At 50.4% G+C, this 23,346-nt stretch overlaps 1 protein-coding gene and 26 non-coding genes across 27 annotated transcripts; all 27 read left to right on the top strand.

Moving 5' to 3' along the window:
- Window positions 1–2,501: 2,501 nt before the first annotated feature.
- Window positions 2,502–2,573, top strand: TRNAE-CUC (transfer RNA glutamic acid (anticodon CUC)). The gene has a single exon. It is a non-coding gene; the product is annotated as a tRNA-Glu (tRNA).
- A 113-nt stretch (window positions 2,574–2,686) lies between these two features.
- TRNAE-CUC (transfer RNA glutamic acid (anticodon CUC)) lies at window positions 2,687–2,758 on the top strand. Its single transcript has one exon. It is a non-coding gene; the product is annotated as a tRNA-Glu (tRNA).
- Window positions 2,759–3,241: 483 nt separating this feature from the next.
- TRNAE-CUC (transfer RNA glutamic acid (anticodon CUC)) lies at window positions 3,242–3,313 on the top strand. Its single transcript has one exon. It is a non-coding gene; the product is annotated as a tRNA-Glu (tRNA).
- Window positions 3,314–3,426: 113 nt separating this feature from the next.
- Window positions 3,427–3,498, top strand: TRNAG-CCC (transfer RNA glycine (anticodon CCC)). Its single transcript has one exon. It is a non-coding gene; the product is annotated as a tRNA-Gly (tRNA).
- A 113-nt stretch (window positions 3,499–3,611) lies between these two features.
- Window positions 3,612–3,683, top strand: TRNAE-CUC (transfer RNA glutamic acid (anticodon CUC)). Its single transcript has one exon. It is a non-coding gene; the product is annotated as a tRNA-Glu (tRNA).
- A 113-nt stretch (window positions 3,684–3,796) lies between these two features.
- TRNAE-CUC (transfer RNA glutamic acid (anticodon CUC)) lies at window positions 3,797–3,868 on the top strand. The gene has a single exon. It is a non-coding gene; the product is annotated as a tRNA-Glu (tRNA).
- Window positions 3,869–4,718: 850 nt separating this feature from the next.
- On the top strand, window positions 4,719–4,790 carry TRNAE-CUC (transfer RNA glutamic acid (anticodon CUC)). Its single transcript has one exon. It is a non-coding gene; the product is annotated as a tRNA-Glu (tRNA).
- A 307-nt stretch (window positions 4,791–5,097) lies between these two features.
- LOC142785369 (uncharacterized) lies at window positions 5,098–6,744 on the top strand. Its single transcript, XM_075883844.1, has one exon. The coding sequence runs from the start codon at window positions 5,115–5,117 to the stop codon at window positions 6,378–6,380; it is 1,266 nt and encodes a 421-aa protein (XP_075739959.1). The 5' UTR covers window positions 5,098–5,114; the 3' UTR covers window positions 6,381–6,744.
- A 3,397-nt stretch (window positions 6,745–10,141) lies between these two features.
- On the top strand, window positions 10,142–10,213 carry TRNAE-CUC (transfer RNA glutamic acid (anticodon CUC)). The gene has a single exon. It is a non-coding gene; the product is annotated as a tRNA-Glu (tRNA).
- A 482-nt stretch (window positions 10,214–10,695) lies between these two features.
- Window positions 10,696–10,767, top strand: TRNAE-CUC (transfer RNA glutamic acid (anticodon CUC)). Its single transcript has one exon. It is a non-coding gene; the product is annotated as a tRNA-Glu (tRNA).
- Window positions 10,768–10,880: 113 nt separating this feature from the next.
- On the top strand, window positions 10,881–10,952 carry TRNAG-CCC (transfer RNA glycine (anticodon CCC)). The gene has a single exon. It is a non-coding gene; the product is annotated as a tRNA-Gly (tRNA).
- Window positions 10,953–11,065: 113 nt separating this feature from the next.
- TRNAE-CUC (transfer RNA glutamic acid (anticodon CUC)) lies at window positions 11,066–11,137 on the top strand. The gene has a single exon. It is a non-coding gene; the product is annotated as a tRNA-Glu (tRNA).
- Window positions 11,138–11,250: 113 nt separating this feature from the next.
- On the top strand, window positions 11,251–11,322 carry TRNAE-CUC (transfer RNA glutamic acid (anticodon CUC)). The gene has a single exon. It is a non-coding gene; the product is annotated as a tRNA-Glu (tRNA).
- A 482-nt stretch (window positions 11,323–11,804) lies between these two features.
- On the top strand, window positions 11,805–11,876 carry TRNAK-CUU (transfer RNA lysine (anticodon CUU)). The gene has a single exon. It is a non-coding gene; the product is annotated as a tRNA-Lys (tRNA).
- A 113-nt stretch (window positions 11,877–11,989) lies between these two features.
- On the top strand, window positions 11,990–12,061 carry TRNAE-CUC (transfer RNA glutamic acid (anticodon CUC)). Its single transcript has one exon. It is a non-coding gene; the product is annotated as a tRNA-Glu (tRNA).
- Window positions 12,062–12,359: 298 nt separating this feature from the next.
- TRNAE-CUC (transfer RNA glutamic acid (anticodon CUC)) lies at window positions 12,360–12,431 on the top strand. The gene has a single exon. It is a non-coding gene; the product is annotated as a tRNA-Glu (tRNA).
- Window positions 12,432–12,729: 298 nt separating this feature from the next.
- On the top strand, window positions 12,730–12,801 carry TRNAE-CUC (transfer RNA glutamic acid (anticodon CUC)). Its single transcript has one exon. It is a non-coding gene; the product is annotated as a tRNA-Glu (tRNA).
- A 482-nt stretch (window positions 12,802–13,283) lies between these two features.
- TRNAE-CUC (transfer RNA glutamic acid (anticodon CUC)) lies at window positions 13,284–13,355 on the top strand. Its single transcript has one exon. It is a non-coding gene; the product is annotated as a tRNA-Glu (tRNA).
- A 664-nt stretch (window positions 13,356–14,019) lies between these two features.
- TRNAE-CUC (transfer RNA glutamic acid (anticodon CUC)) lies at window positions 14,020–14,091 on the top strand. The gene has a single exon. It is a non-coding gene; the product is annotated as a tRNA-Glu (tRNA).
- A 483-nt stretch (window positions 14,092–14,574) lies between these two features.
- On the top strand, window positions 14,575–14,646 carry TRNAE-CUC (transfer RNA glutamic acid (anticodon CUC)). Its single transcript has one exon. It is a non-coding gene; the product is annotated as a tRNA-Glu (tRNA).
- Window positions 14,647–14,759: 113 nt separating this feature from the next.
- TRNAE-CUC (transfer RNA glutamic acid (anticodon CUC)) lies at window positions 14,760–14,831 on the top strand. Its single transcript has one exon. It is a non-coding gene; the product is annotated as a tRNA-Glu (tRNA).
- A 298-nt stretch (window positions 14,832–15,129) lies between these two features.
- TRNAE-CUC (transfer RNA glutamic acid (anticodon CUC)) lies at window positions 15,130–15,201 on the top strand. The gene has a single exon. It is a non-coding gene; the product is annotated as a tRNA-Glu (tRNA).
- A 1,399-nt stretch (window positions 15,202–16,600) lies between these two features.
- TRNAE-CUC (transfer RNA glutamic acid (anticodon CUC)) lies at window positions 16,601–16,672 on the top strand. Its single transcript has one exon. It is a non-coding gene; the product is annotated as a tRNA-Glu (tRNA).
- Window positions 16,673–17,522: 850 nt separating this feature from the next.
- TRNAE-UUC (transfer RNA glutamic acid (anticodon UUC)) lies at window positions 17,523–17,594 on the top strand. The gene has a single exon. It is a non-coding gene; the product is annotated as a tRNA-Glu (tRNA).
- A 111-nt stretch (window positions 17,595–17,705) lies between these two features.
- On the top strand, window positions 17,706–17,777 carry TRNAE-CUC (transfer RNA glutamic acid (anticodon CUC)). Its single transcript has one exon. It is a non-coding gene; the product is annotated as a tRNA-Glu (tRNA).
- Window positions 17,778–17,889: 112 nt separating this feature from the next.
- Window positions 17,890–17,961, top strand: TRNAE-CUC (transfer RNA glutamic acid (anticodon CUC)). Its single transcript has one exon. It is a non-coding gene; the product is annotated as a tRNA-Glu (tRNA).
- Window positions 17,962–18,074: 113 nt separating this feature from the next.
- On the top strand, window positions 18,075–18,147 carry TRNAE-CUC (transfer RNA glutamic acid (anticodon CUC)). Its single transcript has one exon. It is a non-coding gene; the product is annotated as a tRNA-Glu (tRNA).
- Window positions 18,148–23,346: the final 5,199 nt, after the last annotated feature.

Here is a 23,346-nt window from a genome sequence, read left to right as displayed (position 1 = left end):
TTGTCTGACCAACGCTGGTCTGCAGCTTAACCTAAAAAAATGCCGCTTCACTGCACGCGAGCTTGTCATCCTAGGCCACATCGTGTCCAAGCACGGCGTATTACCAGACCCAGCAAAACTTCGAGCAGTCGCAGAATTTCCCAAGCCGACGACCATGAAAGAACTTCGCAGTTTTGTAGACCTATGCTCCTATTTCCGGCGCTTTGTTCGCAATTTTGCATCTATCATGTCACCGTTAATGCAGCTTCTTCGCGGTGACGTGAACCTAACCTCCTGGTCCCCTGCATGTGACGTTGCCTTCGCTACTCTGCGCCGTCTGCTTACTTCCCCACCTATTCTTCGCCACTTCGACCCGACGGCTCCTACCGAAGTGCACACCGACGCCAGCGGCGTCGGGCTAGGCGCGGTCCTCGCTCAACGAAAGCCCGGCTATTCAGAATACGTTGTAGCCTACGCTAGCCGCACTCTGACGAAAGCTGAAACTAATTACAGCGTGACAGAAAAAGAGTGTTTGGCTCTGGTGTGGGCGCTTGGAAAGTTCCGGCCGTACTTATACGACCGCCCGTTCGATCTAGTAACTGATCACCACGCGCTTTGCTGGCTCTCCACATTGAAAGACCCTTCTGGCCGCCTAGCGCGATGGGCACTCCGCATCCAGGAGTACGACATTCGCGTCGTATACCGCTGCGGACGCAAACACTCTGACGCTGACGCCCTGTCCCGCTCACCTTTGCCACCAGATCCGACGTGCGGAAACACGTGCCTCCAGTACTTGTCATCGTTAAATCTTGAATCAATTGCCACCGAACAACGTCGTGACCCGTGGATCGCCTCTCTTATCGAATATTTATCTGGCACGCCCAACCTTCCAGTATCTCGATCCCTTCGACGTCAAGCTCTCCATTTCGCCATCCGCGATCAACTTCTTCATCGACGCAACTACGCTCCCGATGGCCGCCGGTGGTTGCTGGTCATTCCACGCACTTTACGATCGCAAGTATGCGCCTCCCTTCACGACGATCCGCAATGTGGCCACGCCGGAGTGTTCAAAACATATGAACGCCTTCGCCATCGCTATTACTGGCGCGGCATGTACAATTTTGTACGTAAATTCGTGCAGTGCTGTCCTGACTGCCAGCGACGTAAATCAACACTGCCACGTGCGACTGGCGCATTGCAGCCACTTCCATGCCCTGCCAAGCCATTTGATCGCGTCGGCGTTGACCTCTACGGTCCCCTTCCATTGACACCAGATGGTAATCGGTGGATTATAGTGGCGGTCGACCACCTGACACGCTACGCCGAAACAGCCGCTTCGCCGAGCGCTACAGCTCAGGATGTCGCCTCTTTCATTTTGCAACGCTTTATCCTTCGACATGGTGCACCTCGAGAGCTCCTTAGTGACAGAGGCCGCGCTTTTCTTTCCGAGGTCGTCAAAACTCTGCTTTCGGAATGCCACGTCATTCATCGGAAAGCGACAGCATACCACCCGCAGACTAACGGACTAACGGAACGGTTCAACCGCACGCTAGGTGATATGCTCTCAATGTACGTGGCATCTGATCACAGCAACTGGGACCGTGTTCTCCCATACGTCACGTTCGCATATAACACCGCAATACAATCCACCACGGGATTCTCACCTTTCTTTCTTCTTTACGGACGTGAGCCTTCCCACACAATTGATACCCTACTTCCTTACCGTCCTGATGCTTCCGAGTGTCCACCTATCTCCGATGCTGCTAGACAAGCCGAAGAGTGCCGCCAGCTCGCCCGTGTGTTCACCTCGGAAGAACAACAACGCCAGAAAGAAACTTGTAGCACCTCTCTTCCGGATCCCAACTATGCCCCAGGGTCTCTTGTGTGGCTTGCCATCCCATACCAAACACCGGGACTCTCCTCGAAACTTGTCCCGCGGTACGAGGGGCCTTACACCGTTTTGGAGAAAACCTCTCCGGTTAATTTCCTAATTGAACCAGTTTCCCGATAGGACGACATGCGCTGGCGTGCACGTGACATCGTCCATGTTTCCCGACTGAAACCGAACCATGAGCTTTTGCCTGAAACTTCTTAAGTCGCCAGGATGGCTCCTTTTTCAGCGGGGGCGATTGTGAAGAAGAAGATGTGCCTGCAGCGAGCAGCATCGCCAACACCTGGCTCTCTCGGCTCGTGCTTCGGTTCGTTGCAGTGCCGATCGCTGGACGGTTCTTGACGCTGTCTCGTCGCTGTCTTTCACGGCTAATAAACCTCCTCACACCTTCAATACTTTTACCGTGTTGGCCGAATGGCTAAGCAATTGCTCTGTCCCTCTCCGTTCTCCAGCATGGTCTAGAGGCTAGGATACCTAGCAGTCACCCAGGAGACCCGAGTTCGATCCCGGTGTCGGAAGTATTTTCTATTATCTGCTATCATCAAGTCTCCAATTTTCGCACGCTACGTAACTTCAATACTTTTACCCTGTTGGCCGAATCGCTGTGCGATCGCTCCTTCCCTCTCTGTTCTCCGGCATGGTCTTGTGGCTAGGATACCTGGCTCTCACCCAGGAGGCCCGGGTTCGATTCTCGGTGTCGGAAGTATTTTCTTTTATCCGCTGTCATCAAGTCTCCAATTTGCGCGCGCTATATAACTTCAATACTTTTACACTGTTGGCCGAATGGCTAAGCGATCGCTCCGTCCCTCTCTGTTCTCCGGCATGGACTAGTGGCTAGGATACCTGGCTCTCACCCAGGAGGCCCGGGTTCGATTCCCGGTTTCGGAAGTATTTTCTTTTACCCGTTGTCATCAAGTCTCCAATTTGCGCACCCTATATACCTTCAATACTTTTACCGTGTTGGCCGCATGGCTAAGCGATTGCTCCTTCCATCTCTGTTCTCTCTCATGGTCTAGTGGCTAGGATACCTGGCTCTCACCCAGGAGGCCCGGGTTCGATTCCCTGTGTCGGAAGTATTTTCTTTTACCCGCTGTCATTAAGTCTCCAATTTGCGCACGATATGTAACTTCAATAGATTTACCCTGTTGGCCGAATCACTAAGCGATCGCTCCTTCCCTCTCTGCTCTCCGGCATGGTCTAGTGGCTAGGATACCTGGCTCTCACCCAGGAGACCCAAGTTCGATTCCCGGTGTCAAAAGTATTTTCTTTTATCTGCTGTCATCAAGTCTCCAATTTGCGCACGCTATATAACTTCCATACTTTTACCCTGTTGGCATAATGGCTAAGCGATCGCTCCGTCCCTCTCTGTTTTCCGGCATGGTCTAGTGGCTAGGATACCTGGCTCTCACCCTGGAGGCCCGGGTTCGATTCCCGGTGTCGAAAATATTTTCTTCTATCTGCTGTCATCAAGTCTCCATATTGCGCACGCTATATACCTTCAATACTTTTACCGTGTTGGCTGAATGACTAAGCGATCCCTCCGTCCCTCTCCATTCTCCAGCATGGTCTAGTGGCTAGGATACCTGGCTCCCACCCAGGAGGCCCAGATTCGATTCCCGGTGTCGGAAGTAATTTCTTTTATCTGCTGTCATCAAGTCTCCAATTTGCGCACGCTATATAACTTCAATACTTTTACCCTGTTGGCCGAATGGCTAAGCGATCGCTCCGTCCCTCTCTGTTCTCTGGCATGGTCTAGTGGCTAGGATACCTGGCTCTCACCCAGGAGGCCCGGGTTCGATACCCGGTGTCGAAAGTATTTTCTTTTATCTGCTGTCATCAAGTCTCCAATTTGCGCACGCTCTATACCTTCAATACTTTTACCGTGTTGGCCGAATGGCTAAGCGATTGCTCTGCCCCTCTCCGTTCTCCGGCATGGTCTACTGGCTAGGATACCTGGCTCTCACCCAGGAGGCCCGGGTTCGATTCCCGGTGTCGGAAATATTTTCTTTCATCTGCTGTCAACAAGTCTCCAATTTGCGCACGCTATGTAACTTCAATAGTTTTACCCTGTCCGCCAAATGGCTACGCGATCGCAATTTTCCTCTCTGTTCTCCTGCATGGTCTAGTGGCTAAGATACCTGGCTCTCACACAGGGTGCCCGGGTGCGATTCCCGTTATCGGAAGTATTTTCTTTTATCTGCTATCATCAAGTCCCCAATTTGCGCACGCTATGTAACTTCAATACATTTACACTGTTGGCCGAATGGCTAAGGGATCGCCCTGTCCCTCTCCGTTCTCCAGCATGGTCTAGTGGCTAGGATACCTAGCTGTCACCCAGGAGACCCGAGTTCGATCCCGGTGTCGGAAGTATTTTCTATTATCTGCTATCATCAAGTCTCCAATTTTCGCACGCTACGTAACTTCAATACTTTTACCCTGTTGGCCGAATCGCTAAGCGATCGCTCCTTCCCTCTCTGTTCTCCGGCATCGTCTAGTGGCTAGGATACCTGGCTCTCACCCAGGAGGCCCGGGTGCTATTCCCGGCGTCGGAAGTATTTTTTATCTGCTGTCATCAAGTCTCCTATTCGCGCACGCTATGTAACTTTAATAGTTTTACCCTGTTGGCCGACTGGCTAAGGGATCGCTCTTGTCCCTCTTCGTTCTCCAGCATGGTTTAGTGGCTAGGATACCTAGCTTTCACCCAGGAGAGCCGGGTTCGATTCCCGGTGTCGTAAGTATTTTCTTTTATCTGCTATCATCAAGTCTACAATTTGCGCACGCTACGTAACTTCAATACTTTTACCCTGTTGGCCGAACCGCTAAGCGATCGCTCCTTCCCTCTCTGCTCTCCGGCATGGTTTAGTGGCTAGGATACCTGGCTCTCACCCAGGAGGCCCGGGTTCGATTCCCGGTGTCGGAAGTATTTTCTTTTATCTGCTGTCATCAAGTATCCAATTCGCGCACGCTATATACCTCCAATACTTTTACCGTCTTGGCCGAATGGCTAAGTGATCGCTCCGTCCCTCTCCGTTCTCCAGCATGGTTTAGTGGCTAGGATACCTAGCTTTCACCCAGGAGAGCCGGGTTCCATTCCCGGTGTCGTAAGTATTTTCTTTTATCTGCTATCATCAAGTCTCCAATTTCCGCACGCTACGTAACTTCAATACTTTTACACTGTTGGCCGAATGGCTAAGCGATCGCTCCGATTCCACTTCCGGTCACCGTAGTGTACGGACGTGGCGGCATGAGCTCCGGCGATATCGGAGCGGCATCAACGGCCCAGCTCGGTCGTGGTACCAGGAACATGGACGAATCGTCACAGGATTATCAGATTATTTTGCCCCGACTGCCATCAAACGATTCAACGCTGCATACTGTCTTTTTGCACGCCGATATCAAGGCGCGGCCGTATCGCGTTGAGGATTTCAGGGACGCTCTTATTCGTTTGGCTTTGCTTCCCGAGGTTGCTGCCTTGGGGGCGTACCAAATGAATCATGTTTGGGCCATCACTTTCAAGGACGAGGAGGGCAAGAAGAGAATACTCGCTGCTGGGGACATTGTGGTGAAGAACCAGCGCTGTATCACTATCGACCCTAACCACCAGGATACGAAGCTGAAGATACACTGGCTATTGTTTAACGTTCCTGACGACGAGGTGAGGGCAGCGTTGGCTCCTTATGGCAAGGTGAACGAAATAGTGCGAGAGCGCTGGCGCGTGTATGGATGCACGGACAAAGGCTCTTCGACGCGAGTGGTGAGCATCAGGCTTAAAGCTGGCCTCACGGTGGATGACCTCCCACATCAGTTGCGGATTGCCGGAGACCTCACGCTAGTTGTCGTCGCGGGAAGAGCACCGCTATGCCTGCGTTGCCGCGGAACAGGTCATATTAGGAGGGATTGCCGAGCCCCACGTTGTACAGTGTGTCGGCGTTTTGGGCATAATGAGAGCGGCTGTATGAGAACATATGCAAGTGTAGCAGGGCCCGCGGGGGGCGAAGAACTTTCCGAGCATCACATGGACGAGGCTGAAGCAGAAGAGCTGATAGGGGCGCGTCGGGAGGAACCGAAACCCAAGTTGACGCCCCTTACGCCACGCCCCACAGGTGCTGAGACGACGCTTAACAAAGACAAGGGTTCTACAAAAGACGTGCAATCCACGAGGAACACACAAGATATAACGGCGCTTGCAGCACAGGAAGAAATGTCGGAAAACATGGACACGTCAAATACATGTAAAAGGCCCAGGGAAGACGCGGAAGGCGAGAAGGCTACTACAATGAAAGAAGTGGAACAACCACCGGCCAAGGCGATGAACGTGCGCCGTAGACCGGCACCTAACATCCTCAGCGAACGTCGAATAGCCGAGAACCTCCCACCAACCCAGGTGCAACAGACACAACCCCCGCAGCAGCAACCAGTGCCGAATCAGCAGACATTGCATCAGCGACTGACAGATCATCAACAGAAGGGGCCTTCAGCGGGGCCCCCTTCAGATCAAAAGCCCCCGTAAGGTGGGGGTCTGGATTAAGTGACACAAGTATTGACCCGGCGGAAGCACCAACAAATGGAGCGCAGTGGTGAAGTGTGCATAATGTGCTGCGTGAAACGTGCGCGGCGCTCTACTTTTGTGATCAAAAGAAAGGGGACCTATCAGACCATATCGAACCTTGGACCTGATGGTGATAAAGGAGCATCAGAGGTGAGAACCATGTGGCCGGGACGGCCATTCACGTCCTAATGGCTATGAGCGTCGAAGCAGAATTGAGAGTTGCGACACTCAATGTCAGGGGACTTGCCGCTCGACGAAGGCAGTATCAATTAAGTCGTTTGATGCTTGAACGTGATCTCGATGTTATTGCCATTCAGGAAACAAAAGTTGAAGGGCAAGATCAGACTGACCGAATGGGGTCCCCTTTTAGAGCCCGGTATGATGTGTGTGTGTCTCATGCCGTTGGAATGTCGGCGGGTTGTGCACTGTTCCTTAAAAATTCTATTGGTATAGTTGAGGAGAATGTAACTGTGTCTAGTACTGGGAGATTCATAGTTTGCGATTTTACATATAATAATAAAAAATGGCGAGTTGTCTGTGTTTACGCACCGAACAAAGAAGTTGAACGTAAATTATTGTTTGAGAATTTACAGACTTTTCTTAGCTGTGGCAGGATTGTCATTATGCTCGGCGACTTTAATTGTGTTTGCAACCCTCAGGACAGAGCAAAAAAAGCAGCCATAAAAGACCAAAGTGCAGCGCTACTCTGCACTATTGTACAAGATTGTCATCTCGAAGATGTTGGTGATGTGCTCTCTGCAGAAGAGCACTTCACACACTTTCAGAACGAAAGCCATGCGAGGCTAGACAGAGCCTATGTGTCAGTAGAGTTAATGCGAGTATGTTCGAATTATGAAGTAAAAAGTGTGTCTTTCAGTGACCACAGTTTAGTAATGTTCACTATAGGGTATAAAAAGAAGAAGACACGCTTTAACTGGGACGTGTGGAAATTAAACGACTTATTATTAAAAGATGAATTGTTCGTTGAAGCTGTGCAGGATTCCATTAACAAAATGTTAGCTGAGCCTCAAGCGAACGTGATTGAAGCCTGGGAGCGTTTTAAGGAGGTAACAAAGATGAAAGCCATAGAAAGATCCGGTGTGTTACATAGAGCCAAAAAGGAAAAAGAAAAAGATTTGCAATGTCAGTTAGACTTTGCGTTGAGTCTAGAAAGTAAAATGCCAGGAAAGTACACAAAAGAAATAAGGCAGTTAAAAAACCAATTGGAGGCAATTGACATTGAAAAATATAGAGGTGCGGTGATAAGGGCACGTGCGGAAAAATTATCTCTCGGCGAAACACCAACAAAGCGTGCACTTGGGGATGAAAAAAGATACGCCAAGCGAAATGAAATCAAAGCGATTGCAACTGATAGCGGTATTGTACGTGAAGCGACAGCAATTGAGCAAGTATTTGTTGAATATTTCCGAGGCTTACTTGGCCGAAAAGTGAAGGCAGAGGAAGGGTTTGAGGATCAGTTTCTGCATTTGATACCAAAGCTCTCTGATAACGAGAGAGAGCAGCTGGAGATAGCGATTGAAGTGTCCGAAATAGAAAAAGCTATTGACGACCTAGCGGCTGGCAAAGCACCGGGACCTGATGGATTTGGTGCCGCATTGTACAAGACTTTTAAAGGTGTTATTTCTGTTGCCTTACATCGTGTCTTCACGGAGGCTATAAGATTAAAGGTTCTGCCCGGCTCATTTAAAAAGACGCACGTAATACTCATACCGAAAACTGACGACCCCAAAAAATTATTGTCCGTCAAGTCGTACCGACCAATCAGTTTAGCCAACACAGACTATAAAGTGTTTATGAAGGTTCTTGCAGGCAGGTTGCAAAGGATGATGAAAATACTAGTTGGACCACACCAGACTTGTGGTATAAAAGGACGCACAATAAATACAAATGTTCATGTAGCGAGAAGCGTGCTGGAGAGTTGCGATGTGTTTGGTAGCAAGGTTGCAATGTTGCAATTAGATCTGGAAAAAGCCTTTGACCGTGTAAATCATGATATCCTTTTTTTGATACTAGAATATGTTAATGTAGGGTCTGTCATTTTGGAAGGGGTAAAAATGGCCTATAGAGAGTGCTTTACGAGTCTTGTAATTAATGGGCGACTTACTGAAAGCTTTCAAGTGACAAACGGTGTGCGGCAAGGTGATCCCATTTCGGCTTTATTATTTGCAATATATATGGAACCTTTCTGCATGAAGATTATTAGCAATGAAACAATAAAAGGGTATCAGCTAATGAACAGTGAAGTTAAAATGCTAACATATGCCGACGATATTGCCGTGTTTTGTAGCGATAAGGAAAGTGTCAGTGAAGTGATACGTCATGTGGCCTATTTTTGCAAGATGACAGGCAGTGCAGTAAACTGGGACAAATGCCTAGGCTTGTGGCATGGTTCTTGGGAGACCACCCCACAAAACTTTGCAAATATGAACTGGTCACTTGTACCGACGAAGTATCTCGGAGTACCCCTCCAGCATTACAAAAACACGGATGATTACTGGAAAGAGATATGTGAGAGCACTCGTGAGAAGACAAGAAACTGGGGTGGTAGGGAACTTTCTATGTTTTCTAGAGCGACTGCATGCAATTGGTTCATTGTTTGCAAAGTATGGTATGTTCTGCAGTTCCTATTTATGTCAAGAGCAAATGTGCAGAAATTGCATCGAGTCTTAGCTGTGTTTGTTTGGGGGTCGGTTTGGGAGCGTACGAGTCGAACAAACTTATTTCATTCACTAAGAAATGGTGGTTTAGGATTGGCTCACCTCTTCCTCAAGCAAATTGTGTCTAGATATATTTTTTTACGCGACCAATGTAACCCGTTTGTGAGAACATTTCTACAAATTGTACTTTCTAATAAGATTCCTGATTATGTGGTATCAAGTATGTCTGTGAAATGTAACCTACGTGGATATTTAAGAGAAGTTATAATGGCATATGAAATACTGAAAGTGAGATTTTCAATGGAATATTTATCTGTTGTAAAGAGAAAACGTCTTTACAGAGATCTACGTGACGTAATGCTGCCTCAGCCTATCTACAGATCAGTATACCAGGTTGGTGCTGAACGTGACGTATTGAAGAGAGTGAAAATGATGACCGTACGCGCAAGTGCAAAGACATTTTTTTTTCAGCTGCACAGCGGAACATTGCCCGTAAAACCATGGTTGCAAGAAAAGGGCTTCTTTGTTCCGTGGTCGATGGACTGCCTTATCTGTAAGAAACCCGAGACTGTCAACCACATTTTTCTTGATTGCTGGGATGCTGTTTTTCTGTGGGACATTCTGCAGCGTACTTTGAAAAAGGACTTGCCTATCACACCACACGGTATTAGATTCTTGGCTGTAGAAAATGAGGATGGTGTGCCTTATGATATGTTTATGTTGCTTGTGCTTCACAGCGTGTGGCGAACTAGAATGGCAGTAAGACACGTAGATAAAGATGCCCGATGTGCGCATGAATACTTCACGGAAAGTATTGTATACATAAGAGACGTGTTATCTTCCAGAGAAGAAAGACCTGAATGGGTGTCGTTGTTGAATGTGTTGGCTACAATGAAGCAGTTTTAAATGAAACCAGTCAAAGCCAGGCTGGTGTTTTTTTTAAACTTGTTTAAAAGTGATCGTAAATTGTATTTCTTTTGTGCGAAGCCGGCAATAAAGAAAAAAAAAAAAAAAGCTAAGCGATCGCTCCGTCCCTCTCTGTTCTCCGGCATGGACTAGTGGCTAGGATACCTGGCTCTCACCCAGGAGGCCCGGGTTCGATTCCCGGTTTCGGAAGTATTTTCTTTTACCCGCTGTCATCAAGTCTCCAATTTGTGCACACTATATACCTTCAATACTTTTACCGTGTTGGCCGCATGGCTAAGCGATTGCTCCTTCCATCTCTGTTCTCTCTCATGGTCTAGTGGCTAGGATACCTGGCTCTCACCCAGGAGGCCCGGGTTCGATTCCCTGTGTCGGAAGTATTTTCTTTTACCCGCTGTCATTAAGTCTCCAATTTGCGCACGATATGTAACTTCAATAGATTTACCCTGTTGGCCGAATCACTAAGCGATCGCTCCTTCCCTCTCTGCTCTCCGGCATGGTCTAGTGGCTAGGATACCTGGCTCTCACCCAGGAGACCCAAGTTCGATTCCCGGTGTCAAAAGAATTTCTTTTATCTGCTGTCATCAAGTCTCCAATTTGCGCACGCTATATAACTTCAATTCTTTTACCCTGTTGGCATAATGGCTAAGCGATCGCTCCGTCCCTCTCTGTTTTCCGGCATGGTCTAGTGGCTAGGATACCTGGCTCTCACCCTGGAGGCCCGGGTTTGATTCCCGGTGTCGAAAATATTTTCTTCTATCTGCTGTCATCAAGTCTCCATATTGCGCACGCTATATACCTTCAATACTTTTACCGTGTTGGCTGAATGACTAAGCGATCCCTCCGTCCCTCTCCATTCTCCAGCATGGTCTAGTGGCTAGGATACCTGGCTCCCACCCAGGAGGCCCAGGTTCGATTCCCGGTGTCGGAAGTAATTTCTTTTATCTGCTGTCATCAAGTCTCCAATTGGCGCACGCTATATAACTTCAATACTTTTACCCTGTTGGCCGAATGGCTAAGCGATCGCTCCGTCCCTCTCTGTTCTCTGGCATGGTCTAGTGGCTAGGATACCTGGCTCTCACCCAGGAGGCCCGGGTTCGATACCCGGTGTCGAAAGTATTTTCTTTTATCTCCTGTCATCAAGTCTCCAATTTGCGCACGCTATATACCTTCAATACTTTTACCGTGTTGGCCGAATGGCTAAGCGATTGCTCTGCCCCTCTCCGTTCTCCGGCATGGTCTACTGGCTAGGATACCTGGCTCTCACCCAGGAGGCCCGGGTTCGATTCCCAGTGTCGGAAATATTTTCTTTCATCTGCTGTCAACAAGTCTCCAATTTGCGCACGCTATGTAACTTCAATAGTTTTACCCTGTCCGCCAAATGGCTACGCGATCGCAATTTTCGTCTCTGTTCTCCTGCATGGTCTAGTGGCTAAGATACCTGGCTCTCACACAGGGTGCCCGGGTGCGATTCCCGTTATCGGAAGTATTTTCTTTTATCTGCTATCATCAAGTCCCCAATTTGCGCACGCTATGTAACTTCAATACATTTACACTGTTGGCCGAATGGCTAAGGGATCGCCCTGTCCCTCTCCGTTCTCCAGCATGGTCTAGTGGCTAGGATACCTAGCTGTCACCCAGGAGACCCGAGTTCGATCCCGGTGTCGGAAGTATTTTCTATTATCTGCTATCATCAAGTCTCCAATTTTCGCACGCTACGTAACTTCAATACTTTTACCCTGTTGGCCGAATCGCTAAGCGATCGCTCCTTCCCTCTCTGTTCTCCGGCATGGTCTGGTGGCTAGGATACCTGGCTCTTACCCAGGAGGCCCGGGTTCGATTCCCGGTGTCGGAAGTATTTTCTTTTATCCGCTGTCATCAAGTCTCCGATTTGCGCACGCTATATAACTTCAATACTTTTACACTGTTGGCCGAATGGCTAAGCGATCGCTCCTTCCATCTCTGTTCTCCCTCATGGTCTAGTGGCTAGGATACCTGGCTCTCACCCAGGAGGCCCGGGTTCGATTCCCTGTGTCGGAAGTATTTGCTTTTACCCGCTGTCATTAAGTCTCCAATTTGCGCACGCAATGTCACTTCAATAGTTTTACCCTGTTGGCCGAATCTCTAAGCGATCGCTCCTTGCCTCTCTGCTCTCCGGCATGGTGTAGTGGCTAGGATACCTGGCTCTCACCGAGGAGGCCCGGCTTCCATTCCCGGTGTCGGAAGTATTTTCTTTTATCTGCTGTCATCAAGTCTCCAATTCGCGCACGCTATATACCTTCAATACTTTTACCGTGTTCGCCGAATGGCTAAGCGATCCCTCCGTCCCTCTCCATTCTCCGGCATGGTCTAGTGGCTAGGATACCTGGCTCTCACCCAGGAGGCCCAGGCTCGATTCCCGGTGTCGGAAGTAATTTATTTTATCTGCTGTCATCAAGTCTCCAACTTGCGCACGTAATATACCTTCAATACTTTTACCGTGTTGGCTGAATGGCTAAGCGATTGCTCCGCCTCTCTCCGTTCTCCGGCATGGTCTTGTGGCTTGGATACCTGGCTCTCACCCAGGAGGCCCGGGTGCGATTCCCGGTGTCGGAAGTATTTTCTTTTATCTGCTATCATCAAGTCTCCAATTTGCGCACGCTACGTAACTTCAATACTTTTACCATGTTGGCATAATCGCTAAGCGATCGCTCCTTCCCTCTCTGCTCTCCGGCATGGTCTAGTCGCTAGGATACCTGGCTCTCACCCAGGAGGCCCGGGTTCGATTCCCGGTGTCGGAAGTATTTTCTTTTATCTGCTGTCAACAAGTCTCCAATTCGCGCACGCTATATACCTTCAATACTTTTACCGTGTTGGCCGAATGGCTAAGCGATTGCTCCGTCCCTCTCCGTTCTCCGGCATGGTCTAGTGGCTAGAAAACCTGGCTCTCACCCAGGAGACCCAGGTTCAATTCCCGGTGTCGGAAGTATTTTCTTTCATCTGCTGTCAACAAGTATCCAATTTGCGCACGCTATGTAACTTCAAAAGTTTTACCCTGTCGGCCAAATGGCTAAGCGATCGCTATTTCCCTCTCTGTTCTCCTGCATGGTCTAGTGGCTAAGATACCTGGCTCTCACACAGGAGGCCCGGGTGCGATTCCGGTGTCTGAAGTATTTTCTTTTATCTGCTATCATCAAGTCTCCAATTTGCAAACGCTACGTAACTTCAATACTTTTACCATGTTGGCATAATCGCCAAGCGATCGCTCCTTCCCTCTCTGCTCTCCGGCATGGTCTAGTCGCTAGGATACCTGGCTCTCACCCAGGAGGCCCGGGTTCGATTCCCGGTGTCGGAAGTATTTTCTTTTATCTGCTATAATCAAGTCTGCAATTTGTGCACGCTATGTAACTTCAATACTTTTACCCTGTTGGCCGAATCACTAAGCGATCGCTCCGTCCCTCTCTTATCTCCAGCATCGTCTAGTGGCTAGAATACCTGGCTCTCACCCAGGAGGCCCGGGTGCTATTCCCGGCGTCGGAAGTATTTTTTATCTGCTGTCATCAAGTCTCCTATTCGCGCACGCTATGTAACTTCAATAGTTTTACCCTGTTGGCCGAATGGCTAAGGGATCGCTCTTGTCCCTCTCCGTCCTCCAGCATGGTTTAGTGGCTAGGATACCTAGCTTTCACCCAGGAGAGCCGGGTTCGATTCCCGGTGTCGTAAGTATTTTCTTTTATCTGCTATCATCAAGTCTCCAATTTGCGCACGCTACGTAACTTCAATACTTTTACCCTGTTGGCCGAATCGCTAAGCGATCGCTCCTTCCCTCTCTGCTCTCCGGCATGGTCTAGTGGCTAGAATACCTGGCTCTCACCCAGGAGGCCCGGGTTCGATTCCCAGTCGGAAGTATTTTCTTTTATCTGCTGTCATCAAGTCTCCTATTCGCGCACGCTATATACCTTCAATATTTTTACCGTGTTGGCCGAATGGCTAAGCGATCGCTCCGTCCCTCTCTGTTTTCGGGCATGGTCTAGTCGCTAGGATACCTGGCTCTCACCCAGGAGGCCCGGGTTCGATTCCCGGTGTCGGAAGTATTTTCTTTTATCTGCTGTCATCAAGTCTCCAATTCGCGCACGCTATATACCTTCAATACTTTTACCGTGTTGGCCGAATGGCTAAGCGATTGCTCCGTCCCTCTCCGTTCTCCGGCATGGTCTAGTGGCTAGAAAACCTGGCTCTCACCCAGGAGACCCAGGTTCAATTCCCGGTGTCGGAAGTATTTTCTTTCATCTGCTGTCAACAAGTATCCAATTTGCGCACGCTATGTAACTTCAAAAGTTTTACCCTGTCGGCCAAATGGCTAAGCGATCGCTATTTCCCTCTCTGTTCTCCTGCATGGTCTAGTGGCTAAGATACCTGGCTCTCACACAGGAGGCCCGGGTGCGATTCCGGTGTCTGAAGTATTTTCTTTTATCTGCTATCGTCAAGTCTCCAATTTGCAAACACTATGTAACTTCAATACATTTTGTACTGTTGGTCAAATCGCTAAGTGATCGCTCCTTCCCTCTCTGTTCTCCGCCATGGTCTTGTGGCTAGGATACCTGGCTCTCACCCAGGAGTCCCGGGTTCGATTCCCGGTGTCGGAAGTATTTTCTTTTATCCGCTGTCATCAAGTCTCCAATTTGCGCACGCTATGTAACTTCAATACTTTTACACTGTTGGCTGAATGGCTAAGCGATCGCTCCGTCCCTCTCTGTTCTCCGGCATGGACTAGTGGCTAGGATACCTGGCTCTCACCCATGAGGCCCGGGTTCGATTCCCGGTGTCGGAAGTATTTTTTTTACCCGCTCTCATCAAATCTCCAATTTGCGCACACTATATACCTTCAATACTTTTACCGTGTTGGCCGAATGGCTAAGCGATCCCTCCGTCCCTTTCCATTCTCCTTGCATGGTCTAGTGTCTAGAATACCTGGCACTCACCCAGGAGGCCCAGGTTCGATTCCCGGTGTCGGAAGTAATTTCTTTTATCTCCTGTCATCAAGTCTCCAAATTGTACACGCTATATACCTTAAATACTTTTACCCTGTTGGCCGAATGGCTAAGCAATCGCTCCGTCCCTCTCTGTTCTCTGGCATGGTCTAGTGGCTAGGATATCTGGCTCTCACCCAGGAGTCCCGGGTTCGATTCCCGGTGTCGGAAGTATTTTCTTTTATCTGCTATAATCAAGTCTGCAATTTGTGCACGCTATGTAACTTCAATACTTTTACCCTGTTGGCCGAATCACTAAGCGATCGCTCCGTCCCTCTCTTATCTCCGTCATCGTCTAGTGGCTAGGATACCTGGCTCTCACCCAGGAGGCCCGGGTGCTATTCCCGGCGTCGGAAGTATTTTTTATCTGCTGTCATCAAGTCTCCTATTCGCGCACGCTATGTAACTTCAATAATTTTACCCTGTTGGCCGAATGGCTAAGGGATCGCTCTTGTCCCTCTCCGTTCTCCAGCATGGTTTAGTGGCTAGGATACCTAGCTTTCACCAAGGAGAGCCGGGTTCGATTCCCGGTGTCGTAAGTATTTTCTTTTATCTGCTATCATCAAGTCTCCAATTTGCGCACGCTACGTAACTTCAATACTTTTACCCTGTTGGCCGAATCGCTAAGCGATCGCTCCTTCCCTCTCTGCTCTCCGGCATGGTCTAGTGGCTAGAATACCTGGCTCTCACCCAGGAGGCCCGGGTTTGAATCCCAGTCGGAAGTATTTTCTTTTATCTGCTGTCATCAAGTCTCCTATTCGCGCACGCTATATACCTTCAATATTTTTACCGTGTTGGTCGAATGGCTAAGCGTTCGCTCCGTCCCTCTCTGTTTTCGGGCACGGTCTAGTGGCTAGGATACCTGGCTCTCACCCAGGAGGCCCGGGTTTGATCTCGGTGTCGAAAAATTTTCTTTCATCTGCTGTCAACAAGTATCCAATTTGCGCACGCTATGTAACTTCAATAGTTTTACCCTGTCGGCCAAATGGCTAAGCGATCGCTATTTTCCTCTCTGTTCTCCTGCATGGTCTAGTGGCTAAGATACCTGGCTCTCACACAGGAGGCCCGGGTGCGATTCCCGGTGTCGGAAATATTTTCTTTCATCTGCTGTCAACAAGTCTCCAATTTGCGCACGCTATGTAACTTCAGTAGTTTTACCCTGTCCGTTAAATGGCTACGTGATCGCAATTTTCCTCTCTGTTCTCCTGCATGGTCTAGTGGCTAGGATACCTGGCTCTCACCCAGAAGGCCCGGGTGCTATTCCCGGCGTCGGAAGTATTTTTTATCTGCTGTCATCAAGTCTCCTATTCACGCACGCTATGTAACTTCAATAGTTTTACCCTGTTTGCCGAATGGCTAAGGGATCGCTCTTGTCCCTCTCCGTTCTCCAGCATGGTTCAGTGGCTAGGATACCTAGCTTTCACCCAGGAGAGCCGGGTTCGATTCCCGGTGTCGTAAGTATTTTCTTTTATCTGCTATCATCAAGTCTCCAATTTGCGCACGCCACGTAACTCAATACTTTTACCCTGTTGGCCGAATCGCTAAGCGATCGCTCCTTCCCTCTCTGCTCTCCGGCATGGTCTAGTGGCTAGAATACCTGGCTCTCACCCAGGAGGCCCGGGTTCGATTCCCGGTGTCGGAAGTATTTTCTTTTATCTGCTGTCATCAAGTCTCCAATTCGCGCACGCTATATACCTTCAATACTTTTACCGTGTTTACCGAATGGCTAAGCGATCGCTCCATCCCTCTCTGTTTCCGGCATGGTCTAGTGGCTACGATACCTGGCTCTCACTCAGGAGGCCCGGGTTCATTTCCCGGTGTCGAAAATATTTTCTTTTATCTGCTGCCATCAAGTCTCCATATTGCGCACGCTATATACCTTCAATACTTTTACCGTGTTGGCGAATGCCTAAGCGATTGCTTCGTCCCTCTCCGTTCTCCGGCATGGTCTAGTGGCTAGGAAACCTGGCTCTCACCCAGGAGGCCCAGGTTCGATTCCCTGTGTCGGAAGTATTTTCTTTCATCTGTTGTCAACAAGTATCCAATTTGCGCACGCTATGTAACTTCAATAGTTTTACCCTGTCGGCCAAATGGCTAAGCGATCGCTATTTCGCTCTCTGTTCTCCTGCATGGTCTAGTGGCTAAGATACCTGGCTCTCACACAGGAGGCCCGGGTGCGAATCCCGGTGTCTGAAGTATTTTCTTTTATCCGCTATCATCAAGTCTCAAATTTGCGCACGCCATGTAACTTCAATACTTTACACTGTTGGCCGAATGGCTAAGCGATCGCTCCGTCCCTCTCTGTTCTCCAGCATGGACTAGTGGCTAGGATACCTGGCTCTCACCCAGGAGGCCCGGGTTCGATTCCCGGTATCGGAAGTATTTTCTTTTACCCGCTGTCATCAAGTCTCCAATTTGCGCACACTATATACCTTCAATAATTTTACCGTGTTGGCCGAATGGCTAAGCGATCCCTCCGTCCCTCTCCATTCTCCGGCATGGTCTAGTGGCTAGGATACCTGGCTTTCACCCAGGAGGCCCAGGTTCGATTCCCGGTGTCGGAAGTAATTTATTTTATCTGCTGTCATCAAGTCTCCAATTTGCGCACGCTATAACTTCAATACTTCTTCTCTGTTGGCCAAATGGCTAAGTGATCGCTCCTTCCCTCTCTGTTCTCCGGCATGGTCTTGTGACTAGGATACCTGGCTCTCACCCAGGAGTCCCGGGTTCGATTCCCGGTGTCGGAAGTATTTTTTTTATCCGCTGTCATCAAGTCTCCAATTTGCGCACACTATATACCTTCAATACTTTTACCGTGTTGGCCGAATGGCTAAGCGATCCCTCCGTCCCTCTCCATTCTCCGGCATGGTCTAGTGGCTAGGATACCTGGCTCTCACCCAGGAGGCCCAGGCTCGATTCCCGGTGTCGGAAGGCATTTATTTTATCTGCTGTCATCAAGTCTCCAATTTGCGCACGCTATATAACTTCAATAATTTTACCCTGTTGGCCAAATGGCTAAGCGATCGCTCCGTCCCTCTCTGTTCTCTGGCATGGTCTAGTGGCTAGGATACCTGGCTCTCACCCAGGAGGCCCGGGTTCGATACCCGGTGTCCAAAGTATTTTCTTTTATCTGCTGTCATCATGCTCCAATTTGCGCACGCTACATACCTTTGTGAAGAAGAAGATGTGCCTGCAGCGAGCAGCATCGCCAAGGCCTGGCTCTCTCGGCTCGTGCTTCGGTTCGTTACTGTGCCGATCGCTGGACGGTTCTTGACGCTGTCTCGTCGCTGTCTTTCACGGCTAATAAACCTCCTCACATTTGGTGGAAGGTGCTGTTAATCCCCGTTGCTACACCCTGGAGCTGCGAAGCCGCACGCTACCACCTGTCATGACTGCCAACGCCACTACATCGACGCCTTCGCTCCAGTTCAACTGCCCTGGCCATCCTAAACTACGGGAGCCGAAGGTCTTCAGCGGTGCGGATGGGACCGACGTCGAAGTCTGGCTCGAGCACTATGAACTGGTGAGTGCCAACAATAAGTGGGATGAAGCCGACAAGCTGGGCCACGTGATATTTTATCTCACTGGCGTCGCCGAATTGTGGTTTAATAACCACAAACACAACATCCCCACATGGAGCGTCTTCAAGATGTCATGTGCTGAAGTGTTCGGTCGGCCGGCTGTCCGCAAGCAGAGGGCAGAACAGAGCTTGCGCGTCCGCTCTCAGCAGACTGGCGAGACCTTTACCAGTTATATTGAGGACGTCGTCGACCTTTGTCGACGTGTGAATGACACCATGCCCGAATCTGACAAGGTCAAAAACATACTGAAGGACATCGACGACGGCGCATTTCAAATGCTTTTGGCAAGGAATCCAAGCACAGTTTCTGAAGTCGTCAGCTTGTGTCAGAGCTACGACGAGTTGAAAAAGCAACGCACTCTGACTAGGCAGCCTCAGCCTGGTGGTGAGTCGCTGTCCAGCTTCGACTCCATGCCCAACAATTCACCATTGCTTCAGCAAGTCCGAGTCTTTGTCCGTGAGGAAGTCGCCCGCCAACTTTCCCTAGCGCCCTTTACTCACGAGACCAATACCCGTCTACCTGCCCCGCTTCGCACGGCTATATCGGAAGAGGTTGCACAAGCTGTTCCTCGTGCGCACTACGAGCCACCTCTATCAAGCCGTGGTCACTGCCCGGGTGTCGCACAGCCGGTAGGCGCTCCTGTCGCCTGTCCGCCAGCCGTTCAGCCTGTGGCCGTGCCCCTAACCTATGCAACGCAGCCTGTGGCTCCGCCTGTCGCCTTTTCGCAAGAGATGCAGCCCGTAGCCGCGCCGCTCACATATGCAGACGCTGTACGTAGGCTCCCGCAACCACCCTACACCACGCGATCACAGCCCGCACACCCGGCTGCTTATACTGCACCTTGGGCGGCAGCACCAGTCGCCAATTCCTGGAGAACGCCCGATAACCGACCGATTTGCTACGCTTGCTTCACTCCCGGACACGTTGCTCGCTACTGCCGCCGTCGACCTCAGACGTTCGGCAACTATGCCCGGTCGTCGCATCCCGGCAGCCAACTCTTCGTCCAATACGGGCCGGTCTCGCCACCTCGCTACGCGCCTACTGACCACCTAGACTTTCAGCTGCAACGCGCACCCTCTTCTCGTCGGCGATCGCCCTCCCCCATGCGTCGCCGACCCGGACCCTCCGACCAGGAAAACTAAGCAACGCAGTTCAACAGGCAAGAACTGCGCCGTTTTCGAACTGTCTAAGCCCTCACTCCTCTCCTGCTAACGTGGTCGCAGTAACTGTTGAAGGTTATTGTACTTTCGCCCTTGTGGACACTGGCGCCGCTGTTTCTGTTATTGCCGCTAATCTCTGCCGTTTATTACGCAAAGTAACGACGCCGCTTTCGGGACTGTCGCTTCACACCGCAAGCGCACAGCAAGTAACGCCTCTCGCAGCCGGCACTGCAAGAGTCTCCATCGAAGGCATTCTTTACATCGTGGAGTTCATTGTTCTTCCTGTCTGTTCGCATGACGTCATCCTCGGGTGGGACTTCCTATCCCGCCATAATGCCGTCATTGACTGCGCACGCGCCAAAGTTGAGTTTTCGCCCTTGTGTGATGTCCCATTACTGGACGCTCCTCATCAGCCGCCGAAGTTGCTCGTTCTTGAAGATACCGATATTCCACCTGGAAATTTCGCCCTTGTTCCCGTTTCATGCAACGCCTACACTGACGCTACAGTTCTTTTTATGCCTTCCGATATCTTCAAATGTCGTCGAGCTTTGCCGCTGCCTTTCGCAACAATTGACCTTGCCGCCGGAAGAAGCAACATGTTCGTAAGCAATCCGCTTTCCACACTTGTCACATTGCTTGCGGGGGAATGTCTCGGCCGCGTGCAGGATCTCGACCCTTCGTTTTTGTTTGATGTCCCGGACGACTACTGCGACTACCCAAAAGCACTGTCAGCACTTGGGGAGTCGTCCAATGATACGTTTTCCAGCGCCATCGCCGACACTCTCACTCCCACCGAACATGCCGACCTGCTGGATCTTCTCCATGAGTTCAGGAGTTCGTTCGATGTGTCGCAACCTCAACTGGGCCGCACATCACAAGTCAAACATCATGTTGACACCGGCCTACACCAGCCACTGCGTCAAAGACCATACCGTGTCTCCGCTGAAGAGCGCCGCGTCATCAACGATCAAGTCGAAGATGTGCTTCGTAGGGACGTCATTCGACCATCTCACAGTCCCTGGGCGTCTCCCGTCGTCCTGGTGCGTAAGAAAGACGGATCTATCCGATTTTGCGTGGACTATCGTCATTTGAATAAGATAACCCGCAAGGACGTCTATCCTTTGCCGCGCATTGATGACGCCATTGACACCCTTCACGGAGCGGAATTTTTCTCGTCGCTAGATTTGCGGTCTGGCTACTGGCAGGTCCCAACGGCAGAAGCCGATCGCCAAAAAACGGCACTTATTACACCAGACGGACTATATGAATTTAACGTCATGCCCTTTGGGCCTTGTAACGCGCCTGCCACGTTTGAACGTCTTATGGATAATACGCTACGTGGCCTCAAATGGAATATGTGCCTGTGTTACCTCGACGATGTCGTGGTTTTCTCCCATGACTTTCCTACGCACCTCCTTCGCCTCAGGCACGTTTTGAGTTGTCTGACCAACGCTGGTCTGCAGCTTAACCTAAAAAAATGCCGCTTCACTGCACGCGAGCTCGTCATCCTAGGCCACATCGTGTCCAAGCACGGCGTATTACCAGACCCAGCAAAACTTCGAGCAGTCGCAGAATTTCCCAAGCCGACGACCATGAAAGAACTTCGCAGTTTTGTAGGCCTATGCTCCTATTTCCGGCGCTTTGTTCGCAATTTTGCATCTATCATGTCACCGTTAACGCAGCTTCTTCGCGGTGACGTGAACCTCACCTCCTGGTCCCCTGCATGTGACGTTGCCTTCGCTACTCTGCGCCGTCTGCTTACTTCCCCACCTATTCTTCGCCACTTCGACCCGACGGCTCCTACCGAAGTGCACACCGACGCCAGCGGCGTCGGGCTAGGCGCGGTCCTCGCTCAACGAAAGCCCGGCTATTCAGAATACGTTGTAGCCTACGCTAGCCGCACTCTGACGAAAGCCGAAACTAATTACAGCGTGACAGAAAAAGAGTGTTTGGCTCTGGTGTGGGCGCTTGGAAAGTTCCGGCCGTACTTATACGGCCGCCCATTCGATCTAGTAACTGATCACCACGCGCTTTGCTGGCTCTCCACATTGAAAGACCCTTCTGGCCGCCTTGCGCGATGGGCACTCCGCATCCAGGAGTACGACATTCGCGTCGTATACCGCTGCGGACGCAAACACTCTGACGCTGACGCCCTGTCCCGCTCACCTTTGCCACCAGATCCGACGTGCGGAAACACGTGCCTCCAGTACTTGTCATCGTTAAATCTTGAATCAATTGTCACCGAACAACGTCGTGACCCGTGGATTGCCTCTCTTATCGAATATTTATCTGGCACGCCCAACCTTCCAGTATCTCGATCCCTTCGACGTCAAGCTCTCCATTTCGCCATCCGCGATCAACTTCTTCATCGACGCAACTACGCTCCCGATGGCCGCCGGTGGTTGCTGGTCTATCCACGCACTTTACGATCGCAAGTATGCGCCTCCCTTCACGATGATCCGCAATGTGGCCAAGCCGGAGTGTTCAAAACATATGAACGCCTTCGCCATCGCTATTACTGGCGCGGCATGTACAATTTTGTACGTAAATTCGTGCAGTGCTGTCCTGACTGCCAGCGACGTAAATCAACACTGCCACGTGCGACTGGCGCATTGCAGCCACTTCCATGCCCTGCCAAGCCATTTGATCGCGTCGGCGTTGACCTCTACGGTCCCCTTCCATTGACACCAGATGGTAATCGGTGAATTATAGTGGCGGTCGACCACCTGACGCGCTACGCCGAAACAGCCGCTTCGCCGAGCGCTACAGCTCAGGATGTCGCCTCTTTCATTTTTCAACGCTTTATCCTTCGACATGGTGCACCTCGAGAGCTCCTTAGTGACAGAGGCCGCGCTTTTCTTTCCGAGCTCGTCAAAACTCTGCTTTCGGAATGCCACGTCATTCATCGGAAAGCGACAGCATACCACCCGCAGACTAACGGACTAACGGAACGGTTCAACCGCACGCTAGGTGATATGCTCTCAATGTACGTGGCATCTGATCACAGCAACTGGGACCGTGTTCTCCCATACGTCACGTTCGCATATAACACCGCAATACAATCCACCACGGGATTCTCACCTTTCTTTCTTCTTTACGGACGTGAGCCTTCCCACACAATTGATACCCTACTTCCTTACCGTCCTGATGCTTCCGAGTGTCCACCTATCTCCGATGCTGCTGGACAAGCCGAAGAGTGCCGCCAGCTCGCCCGTGCGTTCACCTCGGAAGAACAACAACGCCAGAAAGAAACTTGTAGCACCTCTCTTCCGGATCCCAACTATGCCCCAGGGTCTCTTGTGTGGCTTGCCATCCCATACCAAACACCGGGACTCTCCTCGAAACTTGTCCCGCGGTACGAGGGGCCTTACACCGTTTTGGAGAAAACCTCTCCGGTTAATTTCCTAATTGAACCACTTTCCCGATCGGACGACATGCGCTGGCGTGAACGTGATATCGTCCATGTTTCCCGACTGAAACCGAACCATGAGCTTTTGCCTGAAACTTCTTAAGTCGCCAGGATGGCTCCTTTTTCAGCGGGGGCGATTGTGAAGAAGAAGGTGTGCCTGCAGTGA

Source organism: Rhipicephalus microplus, unplaced genomic scaffold, assembly GCF_043290135.1.
Source record: "Rhipicephalus microplus isolate Deutch F79 unplaced genomic scaffold, USDA_Rmic scaffold_21, whole genome shotgun sequence".
Classification (NCBI taxonomy): domain Eukaryota; kingdom Metazoa; phylum Arthropoda; class Arachnida; order Ixodida; family Ixodidae; genus Rhipicephalus; species Rhipicephalus microplus.
This window is presented reverse-complemented; position numbering and strand designations above follow the sequence as displayed.